Source organism: Amia ocellicauda, chromosome 17, assembly GCF_036373705.1.
Source record: "Amia ocellicauda isolate fAmiCal2 chromosome 17, fAmiCal2.hap1, whole genome shotgun sequence".
NCBI classification, from domain to species: Eukaryota; Metazoa; Chordata; class Actinopteri; order Amiiformes; family Amiidae; genus Amia; species Amia ocellicauda.
The window spans coordinates 4,355,240-4,374,667 of NC_089866.1; the positions used below are offsets into that span (position 1 = coordinate 4,355,240).

At 43.3% G+C, this 19,428-nt stretch overlaps 1 protein-coding gene across 2 annotated transcripts in view; it reads right to left on the reverse strand.

The window, feature by feature from the left end:
• Nucleotides 1–19,428, reverse strand: part of rhbdl1 (rhomboid, veinlet-like 1 (Drosophila)) — a 63,119-nt gene that overhangs the window by 36,812 nt on the left and 6,879 nt on the right. For both annotated transcript variants that reach the window (XM_066689036.1, XM_066689034.1), the window contains exons 2-3: nucleotides 14,614–14,772; nucleotides 1,906–2,130 (exon numbers count right to left, since the gene is read on the reverse strand). In XM_066689036.1, the coding sequence (XP_066545133.1) occupies nucleotides 1,906–2,130; nucleotides 14,614–14,772 (384 nt within the window). The remainder of the gene's footprint in view (nucleotides 1–1,905; nucleotides 2,131–14,613; nucleotides 14,773–19,428) is intronic.

A 19,428-nucleotide genomic window follows, 5' to 3' on the forward strand; every position in this document is an offset into this window, starting at 1 on the left:
CAACGGAGACGGGAGGTGAGGAGAACTGAATCTGACAATCACGTCTGCCTCCCAGATTCCAGCGGGGGTTTCTGTTCATGAATAACATTATGAAAAAGCGCAATCACACACACGCACACAAACACACACACACACACACACACAATAAGGCCGTGCTGCGGAGTTATACAGGCTGCTGCAAAGGGGAGTTTTAAACGGGAACTTGAGAGAAAGGCTAATAAAAAGAAAAAAAAGAGTGAAAAAGTCATCCATTTAGGAGAGCGAACAGAGCTGAGCCCCCCCACCAGCCCCCCAAACACACAGCGCCCTCAGCTTGGATTGCTCTTTGTCAATTACTTCAGTAACACAACTCCAGCAATTCACTCTCACTCCACAAGCTGTCAGTTCATGTGTGGCTCACAGTGTCCCGAGAGCATCTTGTAATTATAACAGCCCAGAGATTGCCCTGTCACAATTATTTATTTGCAGTCTACAGGACAAGCGCTTTGGGATATTTTTATTTATTTATTTATTTTTAACTTCTCTGATTTCCATACAGTCTCCTTGCCACTGTAGATGGCCGGAGTCGGTGCGGCACACAGCGGGAGAGCAGGCGGGCGGGCGAGGAGGCATCCGCACTGGGTCACTGACGTACAAGATCATATTAACAGCAGCCTAATATCATTATGAGTCGCACTGCAAATAAATGGAACAGAAGCTTTCTTTAATTTAATAACGTGTCGGCTAAATTAAAGTCAGCAGATTGTTTCCCGCTTTGTCCAAATGGCTTTTCTGAGCTGCATACTAAACGCACAATGTAAATGTAGTTTTTATTTTATTCCCCTTCCTAAATTAAGCAATGCTTTCGAAGACACAATTGACATTTTGGGGTCTTTTGCGTTGCAGGAGGTGAGTGAGTAATGGGTTTAATGACCCGTTTTCATTACGCGACTTTCCTTTTTTTCGTGTTACTAAGATGAAACAAAAAAAGAAATAAATACGTATTTTCTCCTCCTTTTAGTAAGCGCTAATGGGATCAGCCCGAGCCGAACCGATGACAGCCTTCACAAACATTCACGGTGATCCACAATAATGAGAGAATGGTGAAGGGAGAGAGGGAGGAAATTAATCTGCAAATAACAGGGAAGGATAGACTGGGTTTTGCTTGGAAGTAATAAAAGGAAACAGATGGAAAAGCAGTTCCTAAAATCAAAGAATACAAGGCCGTTTGAAGCCGCGAGACGACTCTGTGCAGCAAATCCATTGGAGAGAAGTTTTTAGTTTAATAAACACAGCCACCCCTGCATCGGAAAAACAGACAGATGAAAGAAGGGATATCTACTGCGCTGTGTTTTTAACATTTCCTTATCCGACAGGACGATGGTTTGCATTCTTTCCCATCCTCTCCGTATCAAGTGCTTCGCTTCACTGGGGCCGCTGACACTGAGGTACATATCAAACTTGTGTCACAACTCCTCTCCGCACCTGCAGTTTCGAGTTACCTACAGTACTATCGTGTTGATCAAGAAACACGCACCGGCCTGCTCTGGCTTCCTGTCCCCCCCGTGCCAGACCAGTGAATTGGTATTCTGCGAGTGGAGGATGAAGTTGGGGGCTTTGTCAGTGTGACTGGTGTGTCATCGTCAAAGCTCCACGGGATTGGGCCTGGATTGGAAGCCTTATTTTAATCCTTGCCTCTTTGAACTTAAATCTCAACGACTGCAAGAAACCTATAGACTTATCACAGTGGGGGACAGCCGGGGCGCTCACACTCGACTCGGCAGAAAAGCGTTACGCACGGACCTGCGATCGATAGTCATTAGGGCTCTCAGATCCATGGGGGACAGTCATTAGTTTCATTTACGATGTTACTAACGCATACGGAGGGGTGAGTAGGTGAGGGGACCAGATGTTTTTGGGGGGTACCTGTATGACGGTGATGACAGCCATGAAGACCGGCGGGGGACAGAGGCGGTTCTGGTGGAAGTACCAGCGGCGGTCCGTCTCGCAGGGCAGGATCTCGTAGGCCACGTAGCGCACGAAGCGCTTGTAGACGCCCAAGCCTGTCTCGTCCAGCAGGATCTCTCTCTGCAGCGTGCGGCGGCCATTGGCGATGGCTCTGCGGAAACTACTGGAGCGTTTGCTGCTCATCTGGGGTCAGAGAGAGAGAGAGAGAGAGAGAGAGTGTGAGAGTGAGAGAGAGTAGGAGGGAGAGGGAGAAGGAGAAAGAAGAGGGAGAGAGGACAGGGACTGGTCAACTTCTTTGTCGGCTCATCCCAGCCTGTGTGACGCTGAACTGCACCAGCCATATGTCAGGCCCTGTTGTGCCTATGGTCTGTTCGCTTGTCTTAACACTCCCAATGTATGATGAAAATTATAGCTGAAATAGACTGCATAAACAGTTCTGACTGTAAAGGGGAATAAAAACAGCCTGCACACTGTAATGGGCTGTCAGCTTAACAAATGAAAGATGCTCAGAGTGCTCCTGCTATCCAAGTTGAGTTCACTTAATGTCTGAGCAGTCTCAGCCACTGAACTGGAGCCTGTACATGCATTACCTTGACACTCTCGCTAAGCAGACAGTCATGCACAAAACAGTCTGAAAAACAGAGCTGGAACCCCTTGTCTGTAAAACAGTGAGTCATCAGAGTACAGATATAATACAATGATGATCTATTAGGATGAAGAGTTTTGTTTTTGCTTTAAGATGAAAGCATAAACCTTCTGTAGAGGCGGTTTAATTGGTTTACTTATCAGGACCGATACTGTCCGATCGAAAGGTTTCATCCAGTCAAGTGAGGAATCACGAAAGGAGAATCACAACTGACAAGCAGCAGCCAAAATGACTGAACACATGAACTGTGGGTGTGTTTGCAGTATAAATATGTGTTTTGCTTTAATTCAGTGCATTGTTGAACGGGTTTCCACCGCATACTGTCTCCTTTTGGCTGCAGACGTGACAGAGCGGAGGTCATTAAGAGGCCATTAGGCTACCTGAGATATGTGTTTCTAGTTTAAAGAAAATCAATACATTGGATTTTCCTTTAACAAAGCACAAAAGGCGGGGGTGATTACAGTATGCCATTACATTGTTTACAAATGTGGATCATATCTTTGTAGCAACTGCTTCCTACAAAGGGGCACGATATCAAATAAGATAGAACATAAGAACATAAGAAAGTGTCCAATCGAGAGGAGGCCATTCGCACCATCGTGCTCGTTTGGTGTCCATTAATAACTAAGTGATCAAGGATCCTATCCAGTCTGTTTTTGAATGTTCCCAAATTGTCTCTTCAGCCACATCGCTGGGGAGTTTGTTCAGATTGTGACGCCTCTGTGTGAAGAAGTGTCTCCTGTTTTCTGTCTCGAATGCCTTGAAGCCCAATTTGCATTTGTGTCCCCGGGTGCGTGTGTCCCTGCTGATCTGGAAAAGCTCCTCTGGTTTGATGTGGTCGATGCCTTTCATGATTTTGAAGACTTGGATCAAGTCCCCACGTAGTCTCCTCTGTTCCAGGGTGAAAAGGTTCAGGTCCTCAGTCTCTCAGTAGGACTTTCCCTTCAGACCTGGAATAAGTCTGGTTGCTCTCCTCTGAACTGCCTCTAGAGCAGCGATATCTTTCTTGAAGTGTGGAGCCCAGAACTGTCCATAGTATCCAGATGAGCTCTAAATAATAAGGAAAAGAAGTTGCCAATACTTAATGAAATTATTCTGACAGCCGACGGCTGTGAAAAAATAGAAATGGACAGGACGGGAGAATCAAAATCAAGGATATCACTGGCGATCAGGTGAATGGTGCTGTTTTCAAGGAAACTTGGTGTCCACTTCATTAACGCTGACAACTGTCTCCATGTCTGCCATCTGCTGATAAATGCTAAAATGCTGATGCCCTTTCCTGACATTAATGAATAAAACAGAGCCCTCCTCTGGGTGGCTGAGTGGGGGGATTTTAATTATTAATGCTCTCAGAATTAACCTCACTTTCATGTGAAACTGAAGTTCTGAGACTTAACTTTTCTCCCCCCACCTATCACTGTCTCTTTAATGACATTTTCTCTTCTTGAAAAACAAAGCGGTTCACAGTCAAGTGCTCGGAGGATATCTTAAAAAGAGTGAATTCTCAAGTGGCAGCTCTGCCGGCATTAAGGGGTAATAAAGCCAGGATTTCAAGCATTACTACCTTGTCAGTGTCAGTGTGCAATGAGGTTAAGGCGTTGTCCCGGCCTTGCCAAAAAGGACTAAAGACTCCGCCAGCTGAGCTCACTGCCAAACTGGCAAGTTCAGAAACAGACTGAGAAGCACTGAGGATATTGGATAGCAGGAGGTGGAAAAACTGCTGAGCAGTGTTTGTTTGTTTGTTTGTTTGCTCATTTAATTAACAAGGAGCATGAAAAGTATACGAAGGGGACGAATCATCACTTTCATACCAGAAAAATGCATAACACAATCAATTTCCTCCTGACATATCTTTGCAAAATTCAGGCAACAAAACAGCAGGTTCTCAAAAACTGACTACAGTGTCTCCTGGTTGCCCCGTGAGAGTCGTCTGAAACAAATATGTTTGCTTATATTAAAAAGAGGAGGAGGAGTGAGAGGAAAGTACAAACGGTTTGCTATATAATGTAAACACATGGGCTTGCATGCATGAGGGCGGAGTTTGACACAGAAGAGCACTTCTAGAGAGAGAGACCATATTTACTCTGCCAGCTATGTATGTGTGGACTGCTTGTGTGACACACTGTAGATTGGTTATTATTTTTTGTTGTTTTCCATTTAATTTCCATGTATTTATGTATCTTTTTCCTAGTTTTTCATTTTTTTGGTCGCTTAAAGGGAAAAAACACTTCTCGATTAGCCAATAAAAAGAGTCTGTTTCTCGTTTTGATTGCATAGCTTCATAACAATACTTCCATTAAGGTGAAAAGGAGAAGGAGCTGTTTACTTATTTATAGAGTTCTTTGCTGTTTTTTAAGTACAAAATATTGATTCTGATCTGAAAGTCAAATTAACTTCAGGTCTTTTTGATGTTGTTCTCACTTTATTTAATCAAATCCACATGCAGACACACTGGGAGATTTACTAGATACTGTGGCAAAGGGGTTATTGTCTGGGGGACGGATGTCAATATTTCATTAGTATTTCATGTATCTGAAGATACTCTGTCTGCATGTTTTGTACGATAATACATATCTAAACCTATTTTTACGGTAGTATGTGATAGTTGCAGTAGAATTTGGGTTAGACTCTCCATAGTGGTTCTTTTAGGAGAAATAGAAAAGGATACAGAGAGTTTTGTGCCTAATTGGGAGTCCTGTTTTAAAGGCTGAAGTGAGAATTTGCATGGTTGAATGAGAATGCATGTATTTGTAGTTTAATGTCATTGTTTATATATTTCAGATTTACACAGAGGTATTTTTCCTTTGATTTACACAACCTACTTCACCAACAGAACCACAAAGTTGTTCAGAACAGAACACAACGGGACCACAAAGTTGCCAGATGTAGCCAGATGTTATATATAGATGTAGCTTTGCCTATTACCATTGAACACTTGAAAAGAACTCGCCAGGAAAAAAATAATCAGTCGGTTCATCGGCACAGCTGCATTGCTTCTGTTCTCTGGGCCTTTGCAGTTTACAAAGTATGTATTTATGATGTTTTGTGTTCGTTGTGTAAAATATGTGAAAAAAAGGTACATATGTAAAGAACTTGAGTTCAGTTATGTGTTCATGTATACAAAAAATCTGACTTTGGAAATAATGCACAGTCCCAGACCACCTTCCGGAGATTACTCAAGACACATCTATTCAGACTGTACCTGTAATTTAGTTGTTTATTCCCCAGAGTGGCTCAGCTCTCCTGTACTTTTGCACTTTATATAACATTTTCATCATACTGCTTGCTTTTACTTTGCTAGTACTCATGTTGTTTATTGTGATTTCCCCGAAGTCCCCTCCCCTTCGCTCTTAACCCTGACTTGACATCTTGTCTGCACTTGTTCGCTATTATAGTCTAGGATATAGGACTTGTATTTTATATTAACTGTATATTTTACCTGCACTTCTATAATTTGTGAACCTCTAATTGTATAATGTTTTGATCTGTAATTGTATACTGTATTATTGCACTTTTGCATTGCATTTTGTATTAAAAACATGTTAAAAACACACCAAAGAGTTCCCCCGTAACATTTCTGGAACATTTAACAACATTGCTACCTGGGTTAACGTTTTGTGGCAAACATGTTATACTTGCTTGGTAAAAATTGCGTTGCCATAAGACGTACTTGTCTTGCTGTGTAGCATCTTTATGTGACTTTGCCAATCAGGTTAGTTTATTTATTAGTATAATAGTATTATATACTATACTATTATTATAGTATATAATATAAAAAGCAAATTACTTTGAAACATCCCTTGGGAGCTTTTCTGAACCTGGTTATTAAAATCAGCACCAATATTAGTCACCATTAATCATTCTGTTTCTACTTCTTATCACAGCATTGCTCTGGAATAAACGCCTGTATGAACGAGAGTTAAATGATACAGAGAGAAAGAACACTTTACAAACAGCCAGAGAAATTGATTCAGAAAAAAAAGGCAGTTCAAAGCTGGGTAGAAAGTTGGGGAAAGCATGCCTTAAGTCACACAGTAAGCAATTATGATGCAAAATTGAGCAATAAATACATTCTGCCTGGTGCGTGGAGATAACCAAGCCAAATTCATATGCACGATAGTGTGAGGAGATGCATAACTGCATATTAAAATAACCTGCACATTTCTGCACAAGAAAAACATACCCAAAATGCTCTTTAAAGCACAGTGTATCTGAGTCTTTGCAAGTGGTGGGGAAAGAATCCATGCCATAAAGCACACATTAGGCCATTTGGTTCTGTGCTTCTCTTCTCTATCATCACTACACAATGAAGTGCATCACACACACAAACACAAAAGCTTTGCACAAGGAACAGGGCGACTGCTGACATCAGCAAGCTTGTAATTCATATTCCACAATGTATTTAGCATTCAGATACATTTCCGTATTGATTATAGAGTTTTGATCAACATCTGTTCCTCTAATTACCCTCTGAGTGGCAGTTTCCTTTGAGGAGGTCCGGCGCTTTAGTAGCTTACAGTGCTCCGGTTAGTCACCGCCAGACACAGTTGTCACTTTTCTTTACAACTGACGTTTGGTAATGACTGCTTTAAGTGAGTATTAATTCCCTTTGAAGTGAAGACATGAAAGTGGTATCCCACAATAAGACATGTCTGTCCGGGTATGTGAACAGAATGCTGGATGCTAAACAGCAGTGAACTACTGTGACCAAAATGATACAAAGCTTTGATCTCGTCTACACACGCACACACACACACACACACACACACAGAGTAACAGCTGGGCTTCGGGGGGGATAGGGAGGCTGCAGTTCTTGCACCTCAATCTGTGTAACTCTATAGAGGTGGGCTTTTGGGTGCTTGGTGTCAAATCCAAGGCTCCAACTGAATCCACTACACTGAATTATAAATTTGCCTTTGTACTGGGCTGGAGACACAGGGTACAGCAACTTGGGGCGACACCTCTGCGTCCTGAATTTAGTGTTTGGGCTCAACCTGCATAAAAGTAATTTAAAACGGAGGGGTTCCAGGGTGCATGGGGAGAGTAGTGGAGTATTATCTGCAAAGTTGTTGACAAAAAAAACTGGCTCTAACAACTACTATAATACTACAAGCAACATACTCCCAGAAAGGAGAGACTCTTGTGAGAAACTCTTGCCAGAACCCAACACTGATCTGAAACATGACTGTGAAACAGAGCACATTAGAATTGATGAATGATGTCATATGCACTGCGTTCCCCGACTCCTGTGATGTATTTCTCCAGTTTTGGCCAGTTATTAATTCTGCTTCTTCGTTTAGGTTTTTGTTTCTTTGTGTGTTTTTTTTTTTTTTTTTTACATAATGCAGCTGCTCTATGAAAAACAAAAACACAAAAAAAGACTTTTCAAAGGTCGATTTTCATCACTAAGTTATAAATCTTCCTGACGGGAGAAAAGAGGGAGCTTTAAAAGGAGCCAGTCAACATTTTTATACTCATTCATTCAGGCATAGTGAAGCCAGGATACTTTCATGAACCAGTTTGTCAGGATGAAAACCATAAGACTGAACTTGGAAGATGCTGGTTTTGTGTTTGGTGTGGAGCAGGACAGAGCTGGGGCCGTGTTTCGTCTTTGGGAAACATAGATCGGAACCTCTTCCTGGGGACTTAAAGAGAAAAATAGCTCGGAGCTGCCTCTCTGTAAAACGTTCAGAGATATTCCTCCTACACAGGCCAATTTCTGAACTTGCAGTTAAGCCGTATTCCAGGTGGTCAGATCAGGCACCGTGAGGCAAATTACGAATACTACTGAAGTGTCAGTGTGCGTCTGCTCACACAGCACATTACTGATGCTAAAGAATGACAGAGAATGAGGTACACGTCTCACGGCTGCTGTTCACACGGTCCCAGGAGCGGCCGGGGAGAACCAGGGAGGGTCTCTGCCTATTGATTGACGGGGGGAACACACACACGCACAGAGAATTCCAAGCGTGTGGAATACATTACCGTCAGAACATGCATATTTAAACCGCAAGGAGAGATTTCAAATGCTTCCCGTCACAGAATATTTGCTGACCCAGATTTTAATACCTCTTTATATATATTTATATACAATTTTTATTTTTATTCTACCAGCTGGAAAGTCCACATTTATTTTTATGTGCAGGCTCCGCAGCCAGACAGCCTGGGTTTAAGAAAACAAACCAACAAACCCACGACAAAAAGCCCCAGTCCATGTATTAATCATGCGAGGACTAAAACTTTCATTCGCAGCCACTTTAGTAAAGTGCTTCATCACCGCGCACCAGCTCACCTGTGAGGAGGAAAAAGCTGAACCAGCTGATGCAATGCCAGACAGGCGGGCAGGTCTGTAGTGCACAGCTTTCTCAGTACTACCAGAACCAAGAGTTGAAGGAATAGAAGTTGCATTTTCTTTCTGCTTTTACAGATTTACTCCGGACTCGGTCATGAGTGTGGTTGTGCAGAAGTCAAGGGAAGCTGTAGCAGTTTGAGCCACTTCAGGTGTCAAAAGCTGCTGGCTGTTGTATGAATCCCTTGCAGTTTTCTGCACTTCTGTACATACAACCTCTATACAACGGGAGTCCTATTCAGCCAACACATCCTCCTCCAGAATCGGTAGTCTGAGCTCAGTAATATCACCAGTGGGAAGACTTATGTGGATGTTAACGCCTGTGTAATCTGTCCCCGCTGGATAGCAGTTTGCTGTGAGGAATGACCGTAGACAGAGTGATAGTGAGGCTCAAATTAATGTCGACGGTGAGTAAAGGATGGAGCTGGGGACGCTACGCCTGATTGATTGATTGTAGTTCCACAGCAAGGGCAAAAAAGAGGCTTCTGAGACAGCATGGTATTCAACTGGACCAATCGCAGAGGAAGACACACAATCTTTCTTTTGTTTTCAAATCAACAGCACTAAACTAATAAAGCAGGCAAATAAAGAGCTTAAAACTCCACACATACATACATACATATTTATAAATGATAAACTCGTCCAATATGAGACCGGCCTCATTCAGGAGAAAACATCTCCCACTTTATTCTCTCTCTCTCCCCATTCAGTGCCGATACCATCTGTGACCCCGCAGCCAACACTTCGCTGAATATTAATGGCTTCTTGGCGGAGCAGGTATGTGGAGAGCTGGGAGTATGATAATGAAATCATTAACCTGTGCACTACATCGACAGCTGAAAGAGGGGAGATGTAATTCCTTTCAACGTGCTTTCGTTGGCGTCTTTGATCTATGTGTGGCGGACTGCAGGGCACTCTTCTGTCCCGAGGTCTGGTGTTCCTACAGGCCCAAATCGGGGGCCGCTTGGGAGACCGCGCCCTGCTCCCCCGTGCTGTAGACCCGAGTGATACTGCTAAGAGTCTTTCTTTACAGTTCAATAGCACACATAGTTCTGATCTACAATGTTTCTTTTTATCGTCCGCTCTTATTTGTTTCTGTTTCGGCGTTAAAGGTCTGATGCCGATTCGAATCAGTATATATTTTTTCCTTCTTCTGCCTTTAATTTACACAATTTACCCAGGAACCTGCTTTTATTTTTATCTGTAATTACTTTATAATGCAATGTTGTGGCAGTGAGCTGATCTCATCTCCGGGTTGTGCAGTCCGCCCGTGTCGCTGCTATTTAGTATGAACGGCAGCAGAATTTCCCTCCACTTTAATTCAGATAAGGCTGCGATGGAGGAGCTGATAATCCCGGTATTGTGGCTTGATTTTTCTTTTCCAAGTGGGATTACCGCAGAGCTGCGTGTCTGTGTTCTGGGACCTTGAAACTGGAGGCCCGTATCTCATTCCAGACAAAGGATGAAACCAATACATAGCAACGCAATCAGAGATCAAGCCTTTTAAAAATTGGCTATGTATTTATTTTTAGTTGACTTTAGTTGTGAACCCCAATGAATTCATAAATAGCTATTGACGTACCGGTGTGTGGAGTGATACATATTAGTGTTAGAACAAAATCAGCATCTCATTAATTAAAGGCGTCTGTTAAATGACTGATAAGTTTGACTTGTGAAGCTGATGAGGGATAAGTGATCATCCTTCATCATCCTGGACAGAATTCAACAAAGATTCCAGAACTCACAGCAAAAGAATGCATTCTTTCATATTGGATTTTCCTTTTTAATCATTTTTTTTTTCTGTTAAACACAGCAGATATGACTATAGCAATTAATGACATATTTAATGAATAAGATAATTAACTAAATCACCTTCTGAATCTGTATTAGTCTGCATGGGAGAGCAGGCAGATTATTTTTCTCCTGTATTATCTTTAATATGATTATTCTACCGTTTGGGGAATAAATAACTCCTTCCACAGTTCTTATGCTACGCCCACCAAACTGCATACAGGGATTGAACCGGATACCTAGTGCATTGTTTGTGCTTTTTGACCAGATAGGATCAATACTTATTAATTTATAATCGATAAATGGGGGAGCACTCAGGATCTCTCTCCTCGTGTAGCGCAGTGTGTCCTTGTACGGTTGATAGCCAATCAGCAGTGAATCATGTGTTTGACAGCCAATCAGCAGTGAGGATTTACAGAAAGTCAAGCAGATGCCTTCATACTTAAATATGATTAATTAAATGTGAAATATACTGCTCACCTCCTTTCCCTATAAATTAAAGCTCATCCTTTGCATTCTTGTGGACACTGATTTCCCATCCTGGCCCTAAAGCTTGTGTATTATTATCATCATCAATTCTATTATCATCAACACCTCAATTCTACTACTACTACTCTGATTATTAACTATTGCTGATATGAACCTGTATACTAGGATAAAAACAATACAAATCAAACATATATACTGCAAAAAGTACTGTCACATGCAGAGAAAAGTTACATCTGTATTGTGGATTTTAATATATCCTTCACATTTTACTTCTGTAACTACATGACAGATGTGTTTCGTGAACGGTACAGTCTGTACACCCATCACAGCTGTCCCAAACTATCCTGATCCAATCAGAAATCAGCAGGGAGTGTCTTTTTCCACAATCCACGCTCAACACAGCGGTTGTATTGCTCATCGAAATCTAAAAGCAATCTCCCCACGACTCACGATGGGACTGCTACTCGCTGAACTGACGTGCGCCACTTGTTTACAGTATTTTACACTGTTATTATTATTTATTTATTTAATTCCTCCCTCATGTTGAGACTCTCCTGTGTGAGTTTGCACTACATTTGTTATTCACGCCAGAGGCAAGACTGATAGTGCTCCCTTGTCAAGATCAGGGTGTAGTGAAAGTGCAATGTGTCAAACACATTAGCAGCGCTGCCAGAGGAACAGTTCAATTCAAACCTGTTGCGATGCGAAGATGCAGGAGTGTTCAACTGTAGTGGTCCGCACGTAACACTGTCCCCAGACACACGCACAATGTGAAGCTATGAGAGGGACATGTGATCTCTCTCACATGTAGCTCTGTGAAGCTTCGATTCCCCTCCTGAAGTCGTGTGGGAAATTAAACCAGCTCTGTCTCTCGAGCACAGTGTCTCCCAGCCGTGTCCGCCCAACTTGTCCTTGCCCCGTGACAGTCAACAGCGTGCTGAGGATGGTCAGGACAGGGGCTGAGGACTTGTCTGCGGGTTGTGGAGAGAGGGTGGGGGGTTGGACGATGCAGATTGAAAAATCAATGCGGAGATGGAAGGCTCTAGAAGGATTTCCCATTGTTTAGGTTATCGTGACTCCCGAGGAAAAACAAAAACATGCGGAAATCTCAGCTAGCTTTGACAAATTTGTTACGCAAGCCGAGCCAGGAAAATATTTGGATTGATTAGTGATAATTACAGCCACAAAGGGACGGCGCGTGTCTGGTACAGCTGCAGCACAGAGCCAGCCACGGCAGTTATCCCACTAATATGATATGCAGCGGATTTAGATTTGGCTGCTGAGCCGCTGCGGACCTTGGAAAGCCCGGCGAGGAGGCCAGGCCAGCGTGGTCTTTCTCCTCGGTCTGCTCCCTGCAACAATCAGGACTGTATTGTCTCCCAAGAAAAAATAAACAATTAAACTCTCTGTGTGCCGCCCAGGAACAACCAGTTTATGAAGTTTCTCTGGCTCCTGGCAACGAGACTTGGTTGGGTATGAGAGAGGCGCACATTTCACTGAATTAGGAGCTGACACTCTTTTGCAATGAAACACAAACGCAGCCGGAAAAAAACACATCGATGCGAGCCGGCTGGGGAAATGTGAGAATACTTCAGTGCCGAGCTGAGAGAGCACCTTCATTTGATCTCGGCGGTCAGAACACTTAGTTTCCTGTCTGTGTAAGCAGCCTGTCAGGGTGCAACATCATATTTCAATGCAGTTCTCTTTTTTTATCACTAGTTCTTTTTCTTCTCCTCCCCGCTTAAATCTGAAAAAAAAAAAATCCTCAAACTTTTTTCTTGCTGTGACACAGTAACGCTTGAAAGCAAAGGTAAACAAAGACCAGTCAACGTCCTCAACCTGCCTTGAACGAGCAGCGTTTCTCCGCCTCCTCCGAGCACCAGCACTGAATTATTGACTCATCAGACGACTCGCACACCTTGGCTCCCCTGCTTTCATGAGAAACACCTCATTATTGCCGTAGGAGCGGTGCCAGCCTGCTATCTCCCTCACGCCAGGCCTGGGGCTGTCCATCAAACGCTGCTCACCCAATACAATATCTTCACCCGTGACAATCGTGGTTTATCTTCCCTCGCTCTAAATCAAGCCTCGGCTGCAGGTTGATGCAGTGGTTCTGGCAACGCAACGGCAGGGATTTACACCTATATTTAAAACCTCACAATTTGTCATTGTATCTGTGCCAGTCGGAATAGAATTCATGACAGCCGCCTTAACTTCCTCAAACATGTCATCTTCGCTGGTGCCTTGTTTTTAAATATAGCCCGACTTAAACATCTACTCTCCCTCCCGCGATCTACCCCCATATTTGAATGCTGTCCAATTCGGGAGTATCTAAACAGTGACTTTATTGACAGCAGACTGCTGCGGTGTAGTGAGTGTGTTCAGAGCCTTGTACAAGTGTTAATTTATTAGCACCGTATCAGCCTGGTGACTACCTGTCACAAAAGCCCTACAAACCTGCCAAGCCCTAATAGTTCTGTCAGTGGGGACACTACACAGAAACAAGGCAAGCCAAATGAAGGAAGATATGATGGTAAAACCTTTTTTTTTGGTTAATCAATTCAAATGACTGCTGTCATCTATAGTTCCCTGATAATATAATTGCTAATTATATGATTACGGTGGGAATTTGCAACAGTTTAATTGAAGATGTTTTAATCCAAAAATGATTGGTGTGTTGTGAAAAATAGAATTAGTGTGTGCGTTCCTCCACAATTACATGAAGTGACTTTTAATAGCATAAAACAGTGTTTGTTACTAATAAGTTATTACAGAATTAAAGCCAGATACCAGTGATCTTGGGTAAAGTATATATGACTTATGGGAGGCGGGGGGGTGCGTGATGTCTAAGATTTGTGTTCAGCACTTGACAATCAAGCAAACTATCCTTAAAAGAGCCCAAAATGACAGACACGTTAGGTAGCATGTAACCCATCACATTCCTCATTAGGCAGAGAATATGCTGTCTCAGAAACAGAAACGCAGAGATTGATAGAAGAGAATAAACCGCTACTGACTCATGTAACATAACGCCGTGGTAGTCCATTGTTTTTTGTTACAATATTGATCCAAAACCTGTCCTTGAAGAGGCATTTTAAACCCCAAAGAGAAAAAAACAACGCTTTTGATTTCTTGATTTTCGAAGATAAGCTAGGAATTGCTTGTGGAGAAAATCTTTTAAATAAGCCTGTTTCTGTCTGGTTTGGGCCCAGGACTATCCCTTCAAACACTGCTGTGCAACCTTCTCTCAAGACAGCTACAGTGAGCACAGGGAGACAGAGGTTTGTGCGTTTGCTTTCTTTCTTTTCTTTTTAGAAAGAACATCTGAAACCTCCTCACTCCCTACCTCCCCCATGCCCCCACGCCCTCCCCGGGGCACACCGGGACTCACCAGCTCGATGAGCTCCTGGTAGCAGACCTGGCCATCCTCATTGCTCTGCACCAGGGCGAACAGCATCTCCAGCTTGGCAGGGTCCAGCTGCAGCTCATGGTGCTCCACCAGGTTGGTGAAGTTCTCCACTGCGATGAAACCGGTGTTTTCTGGGTCCAGCTGCAAAACACGGCAAACCACAGTCACAACACCAGCACCCACACCAGCATCTGTCAATCAAAACGCCAGCCTCACTCCACCCAGTCTGTCCTCTCCCTAGGTTTGCTCCAGGGGAAGGATGGCAGCCATTACTGCACAGGCTGTTCACTCCCCAAGCCCGCCCTCGGGGGTTGCTTAGATGGAGTTGGGATGCTGTGGGGTGATTACAGCTCGTCTCTGTAATGAAAGTGAGGGACTGTGACAGGCAGGCCGGCCAGCACAGCTTCCATACTGACACCGCGTTGGCAGGAACCACATGAAAGCCGTGTTTGAACATCAAAGCCGGTCTGCAGCGGACGGGGCCCAGGGACGCGCAGTGGCGGTCGGCTCCCGAGACTCCGGAGCAGGAAAAGAAAGGAAAACCACGGCAACAAAGGTGACAGTCCAGTTGATGTTTTGAAGGTTTAAACATTAATTTTTTAACACCCTCCTCCAGCCTGTGCGGGTTCTTCAAAGACACTGGTTGAATTTTACTGCATTATATCAGGACTGAAAACAGACAGATATACTTAGTTTTGCAACGTACTTCATGGCAAAGGTATAAAAGATAATCCTGTTTCGAGCATAAACAGAGTCTATGCTTTTCACAGACTTAGGAAGTGACAGAGGAAATGCTCGGCCATGTTTTGAAACCTAACGAAGATGGTCTCCAAGTCTCTCGTACACAGCCTCAGACCACCAACGCTACGCCCTTTATCAACACTGCGTTTATGATCTTGCAAGCATGAGACCACATCATTATTTACCGTGATGCCCACGCAGTATTGGATCTCCTTTAATTGATTTCAACAGAGGTGGGTCATAAAAACGCCAGCGTTAAGTTCTGTGACAGAGGGCCTCGTGAAAAACCAGCTCATAAAACACCCCATCAGACACCGTACTCTTCGGTCCTGGTGGCAGCTTTAAATTCAGTCAGATCCTACCTGTGAGAAGGGATGGTCACCTCATATGTTTGAACCAAAACAGAAAAATAAACCATTCTCCGTATTGTCTGTGGATATCTTAATTTGTGTTTGTGTTCCATGTGGACATGGTCAATCTTTTATTTAATGTTTTTACCATCGAATTGTTAAAGGTATCCAATCCTTAACCTTTCTGTGATTTACTCCAAACAATACCTCACTGTGAAGGAGAAAGCTTATGACCAAAATATTTCTTGTAAATTGTTTCTCCGCAAAGAAATCCCGTAAGACCTGCCCCAGCTCGGTTTCCATTTACAAAACTCCCAGTAAGGAGAATAACTCAGCTAGGGAAAAAAGTTCTAAAGTCTTTAAAATCCTGACAAGAAATCAACGGTGGGGAGGAAAGAAATTACATTTTAAAAGGCAGTTTCATAAGAGTTAAAACTAAACTGGCACTTCAATCATAACGACTTGCCCACCTGGCCTTTCTGAGCAGGGCTTACTATCGGGGTTTGTATCTGAAATATGAATGCACTTGGCAAGATATTTAATAAGCGGAGGATAATCTGCCACAGATCCCGGTGTCACTGGGGATCTCGCCCAGCCTCTCATACATCACGCCTGCGGCAATCCCTCACACGGGCTCACAGCGGCTGGGTTAGCGGTGGTCAACGCGCCTGCAGGGCCACGCTCACTCAGCTGTCTGTGCGGCTCTGTGAGGGTCCCGGTGAACATCAGCCCACGAACTCGTAAAGCACTACAAGGCAGAGCGATCATCGTGGGAGCTTCAGAAAGTAAGGGTTGGTTTCCAAGAGTTGTACAGCTTTTAATAGAGAACAGTTAAAGTTATTTCCAAACTCTCTTTTTTTCCTATTAATTCTGTATGATAACAGAAATTAGGCGCAGAATTGTTTCTGTTGCATAGATTTAACTTTATATGCACACACACTCACACATTTGGCAGTTGTTTTTGTTTTGTGTTTTTGTTGTGCTGTGTGTTTAATTATGTTTATCAGGCTGAGAGCGCCACAACAGAAGCATTTAATTAATTTTAAAGTACTCGGTTGTATTTTTTAATGTCGATGACAATAAACAATGAAAGAAAAGTAATTGATTTGCTCATTTATGGCAGTTTTGGACTCAAGTGCGGATGTAAGGACCCAGTTGCCACCAGGTGTGCTACACAGAGAGCTCCTCGTGGTAACGTGGACAGGCCAGGTCAGTGATCATGAAACCACCAGGTCGAAATCCTGAGCCGTTAGTGATCTTGAGTTTGTGCAGGTGCAGAGCCACCTACTGTCTCCTCTCAGGCACCGCACAGCTACGAGCTACAGCCCGGCCCCGTTTCCAACCGTGCTCGTGTTAAAACAGCACTTGCAAAGTGTTTGCTTAATCACCCACTTCAAAGGCCTCCTTATCGGCTGTCACATTACCATGCAGATGTGCGAGCAGCCCCTCCGTGCCGCGGTGGCCTCTGCGCAGAAATGATTTGCACATTTTTCCCCCATCGCCGGTAATTTTAATTCTGACTGTTGTTGTTTAATTCGTTGATTGAGCTCACGGGTCAGGTTTTGAAGGGGGGAATGTTTTATAATCATAGTAGAGAGCCCGGTCTGTGAACAACTGATTAAGGGGACCAATAAATAAAAAGCAAAACAGAAAATTAAGCAATTACATAGACGAGGCGACTGTAATTAATCCAAGGTAGCTGGTGTTGTTGGCTTCATGCGTTAACTCTCTCCATTGCAGTCCAATTTTGGCACGATTGCTTTCAACAGCAAGGAAACAGAACCGATAAGATTTGACTTCCTCTGGCACATTATACAGCACAATTTGTATTAGTATCAATCTATTAACATGTTTTAACCCAACGGATTTATGTGCGCCAGAATTACAGAAGGAAAACATCAGCTTCAGCAGAAAGCCAGAGAAGTGAAGTTTGAAGGTGAGCAGTCCTCTGTAACGCACAATTCACAAGCCATCAGGGAAATAAATATTACGCATCTCTGCAGTGCTGAAACCCCCTTACACCTGAACAGGGAAATATGTTACAGTATCACTAACACAGTAGAAACACCAGCCCGAATCTTGGGGAACTGATTCAACACAACACACCAGGGACAGACAGGACAAGAGATAAACATGAAAAATAAGCATGTTACAGTAGTTTCTTTTTCTTTTTCCCTCCACTATCATCTGAAAACCATCCTATATGTGTCTGAGCTTGCTTTCTTTTCAGTTCTCTCTCCTCTCCCCCAGAATAAACTGCTTCATGGCTTTTATTCAGTCTTTTTTTGGCTTCTAAAATATATAGCAGATTCACTTGAAAAAAGAGAAGCTATAATACTCCTTTTCATTTCCTCCCCCCAGTGTTTTCTCTTGAAGGCAGCCTGCGAGTCGTATCGAAAAAACCCAAGTTCCTGAAAAGAAAGCTAAACCGAATGTATTAAAACAAGAAAAGCTTTGATCTATTTCTGACTAATCCACTTACCGTGTTTTCATGCTGATTTATTTATGTGTGACACTTTCCTGTTTATGGCGCTGTAGTAAAACAGGCAACTCCCAGCTGTGTGCTGTGCGAATGACTGGCATGAACACTAAACTGAACACCGATGCTGCACACTCAGCAAACTGCTGCAATGATTTCTCGTTCGGAGGCAAGACTATTGGGAGCAAATAATGGGGTACCAGCTTTGCAGTTCAGTAGTGAAAACTATAAGCAGAAAGACACAAAACTGGTGTGTCATCTGCACCAGAACCAGCTCTGATGCCAGCATGCAACCCGCGACAGTCCGGAGGTTCAGGTGTCGTAAAAGCAGGTTCCCACGTCAAGCCCGGCAGTGACGGAGCAAAATCCTGAACCTCAGTACCTTTCAGACTTTAGGAAAAGTCACTATTGTTAATGCTGAGAAAACCCTGCACTGCTTAAACTGTTAAATAGCACCAAAATTATATATATATATAAGATATATAAAGTAATTATATCACTATTAACTTTTTATTAAGTCATTTAGAGACTGATCAATGGAGTAAAAAGGAGAGGGGATCGAACAGTGCTGACCTGGAGGGATTCTTAGTGCGCCCAAGACTGCTCACTGCTTACTGGTGATGGATGGTGGGGCCTGCCGTGTAATTACGGTAATACATGGCAGCAACGCGCAGAACAGAATTAGATCATCAGTATCATTAAAGTGAAACTGTAATTTATGTTTAGAGCAAAATCATATATTCGCGGAGATCCGGATTTACAGCTTCTGGCCATAGGACTCTCCCTCCCCAAAGACTGACTGTGATTGGACAGGGTGGCCAATAGAGCGGTCAGTGCCAGAGTGGGGGGTGTACACTGGCAGGTTCAGACCCGGGATCTACTAATTGCATCCCAGTCCAGAGGAGCAAAGAGAAGCAGACCACTTAGGTGACACCTTTTCGTGTTCGCAAGTGGACACCGGGGGTTGTAGTGGTTTAGTACGGAATTAAAGTGTGTGTTGACATCACTGTCCATTTTTGTTTTTATATTTCTCATCCAGCTAACAATAGTATGTTGCTACAATGTTGTGGCAATGTTGTGTTGGCCCACGACCAACCCACGACCTCACTACAATGTTGTGAGGACGCTGTGTGTTAGCTGGGTACATTTTAAAATGTGGAAACCCCGTGATTTCCAGTACCGGTTTCTTTTTTGTCGTCATTTTATGGATTGTTCTCAGGGCCGGGG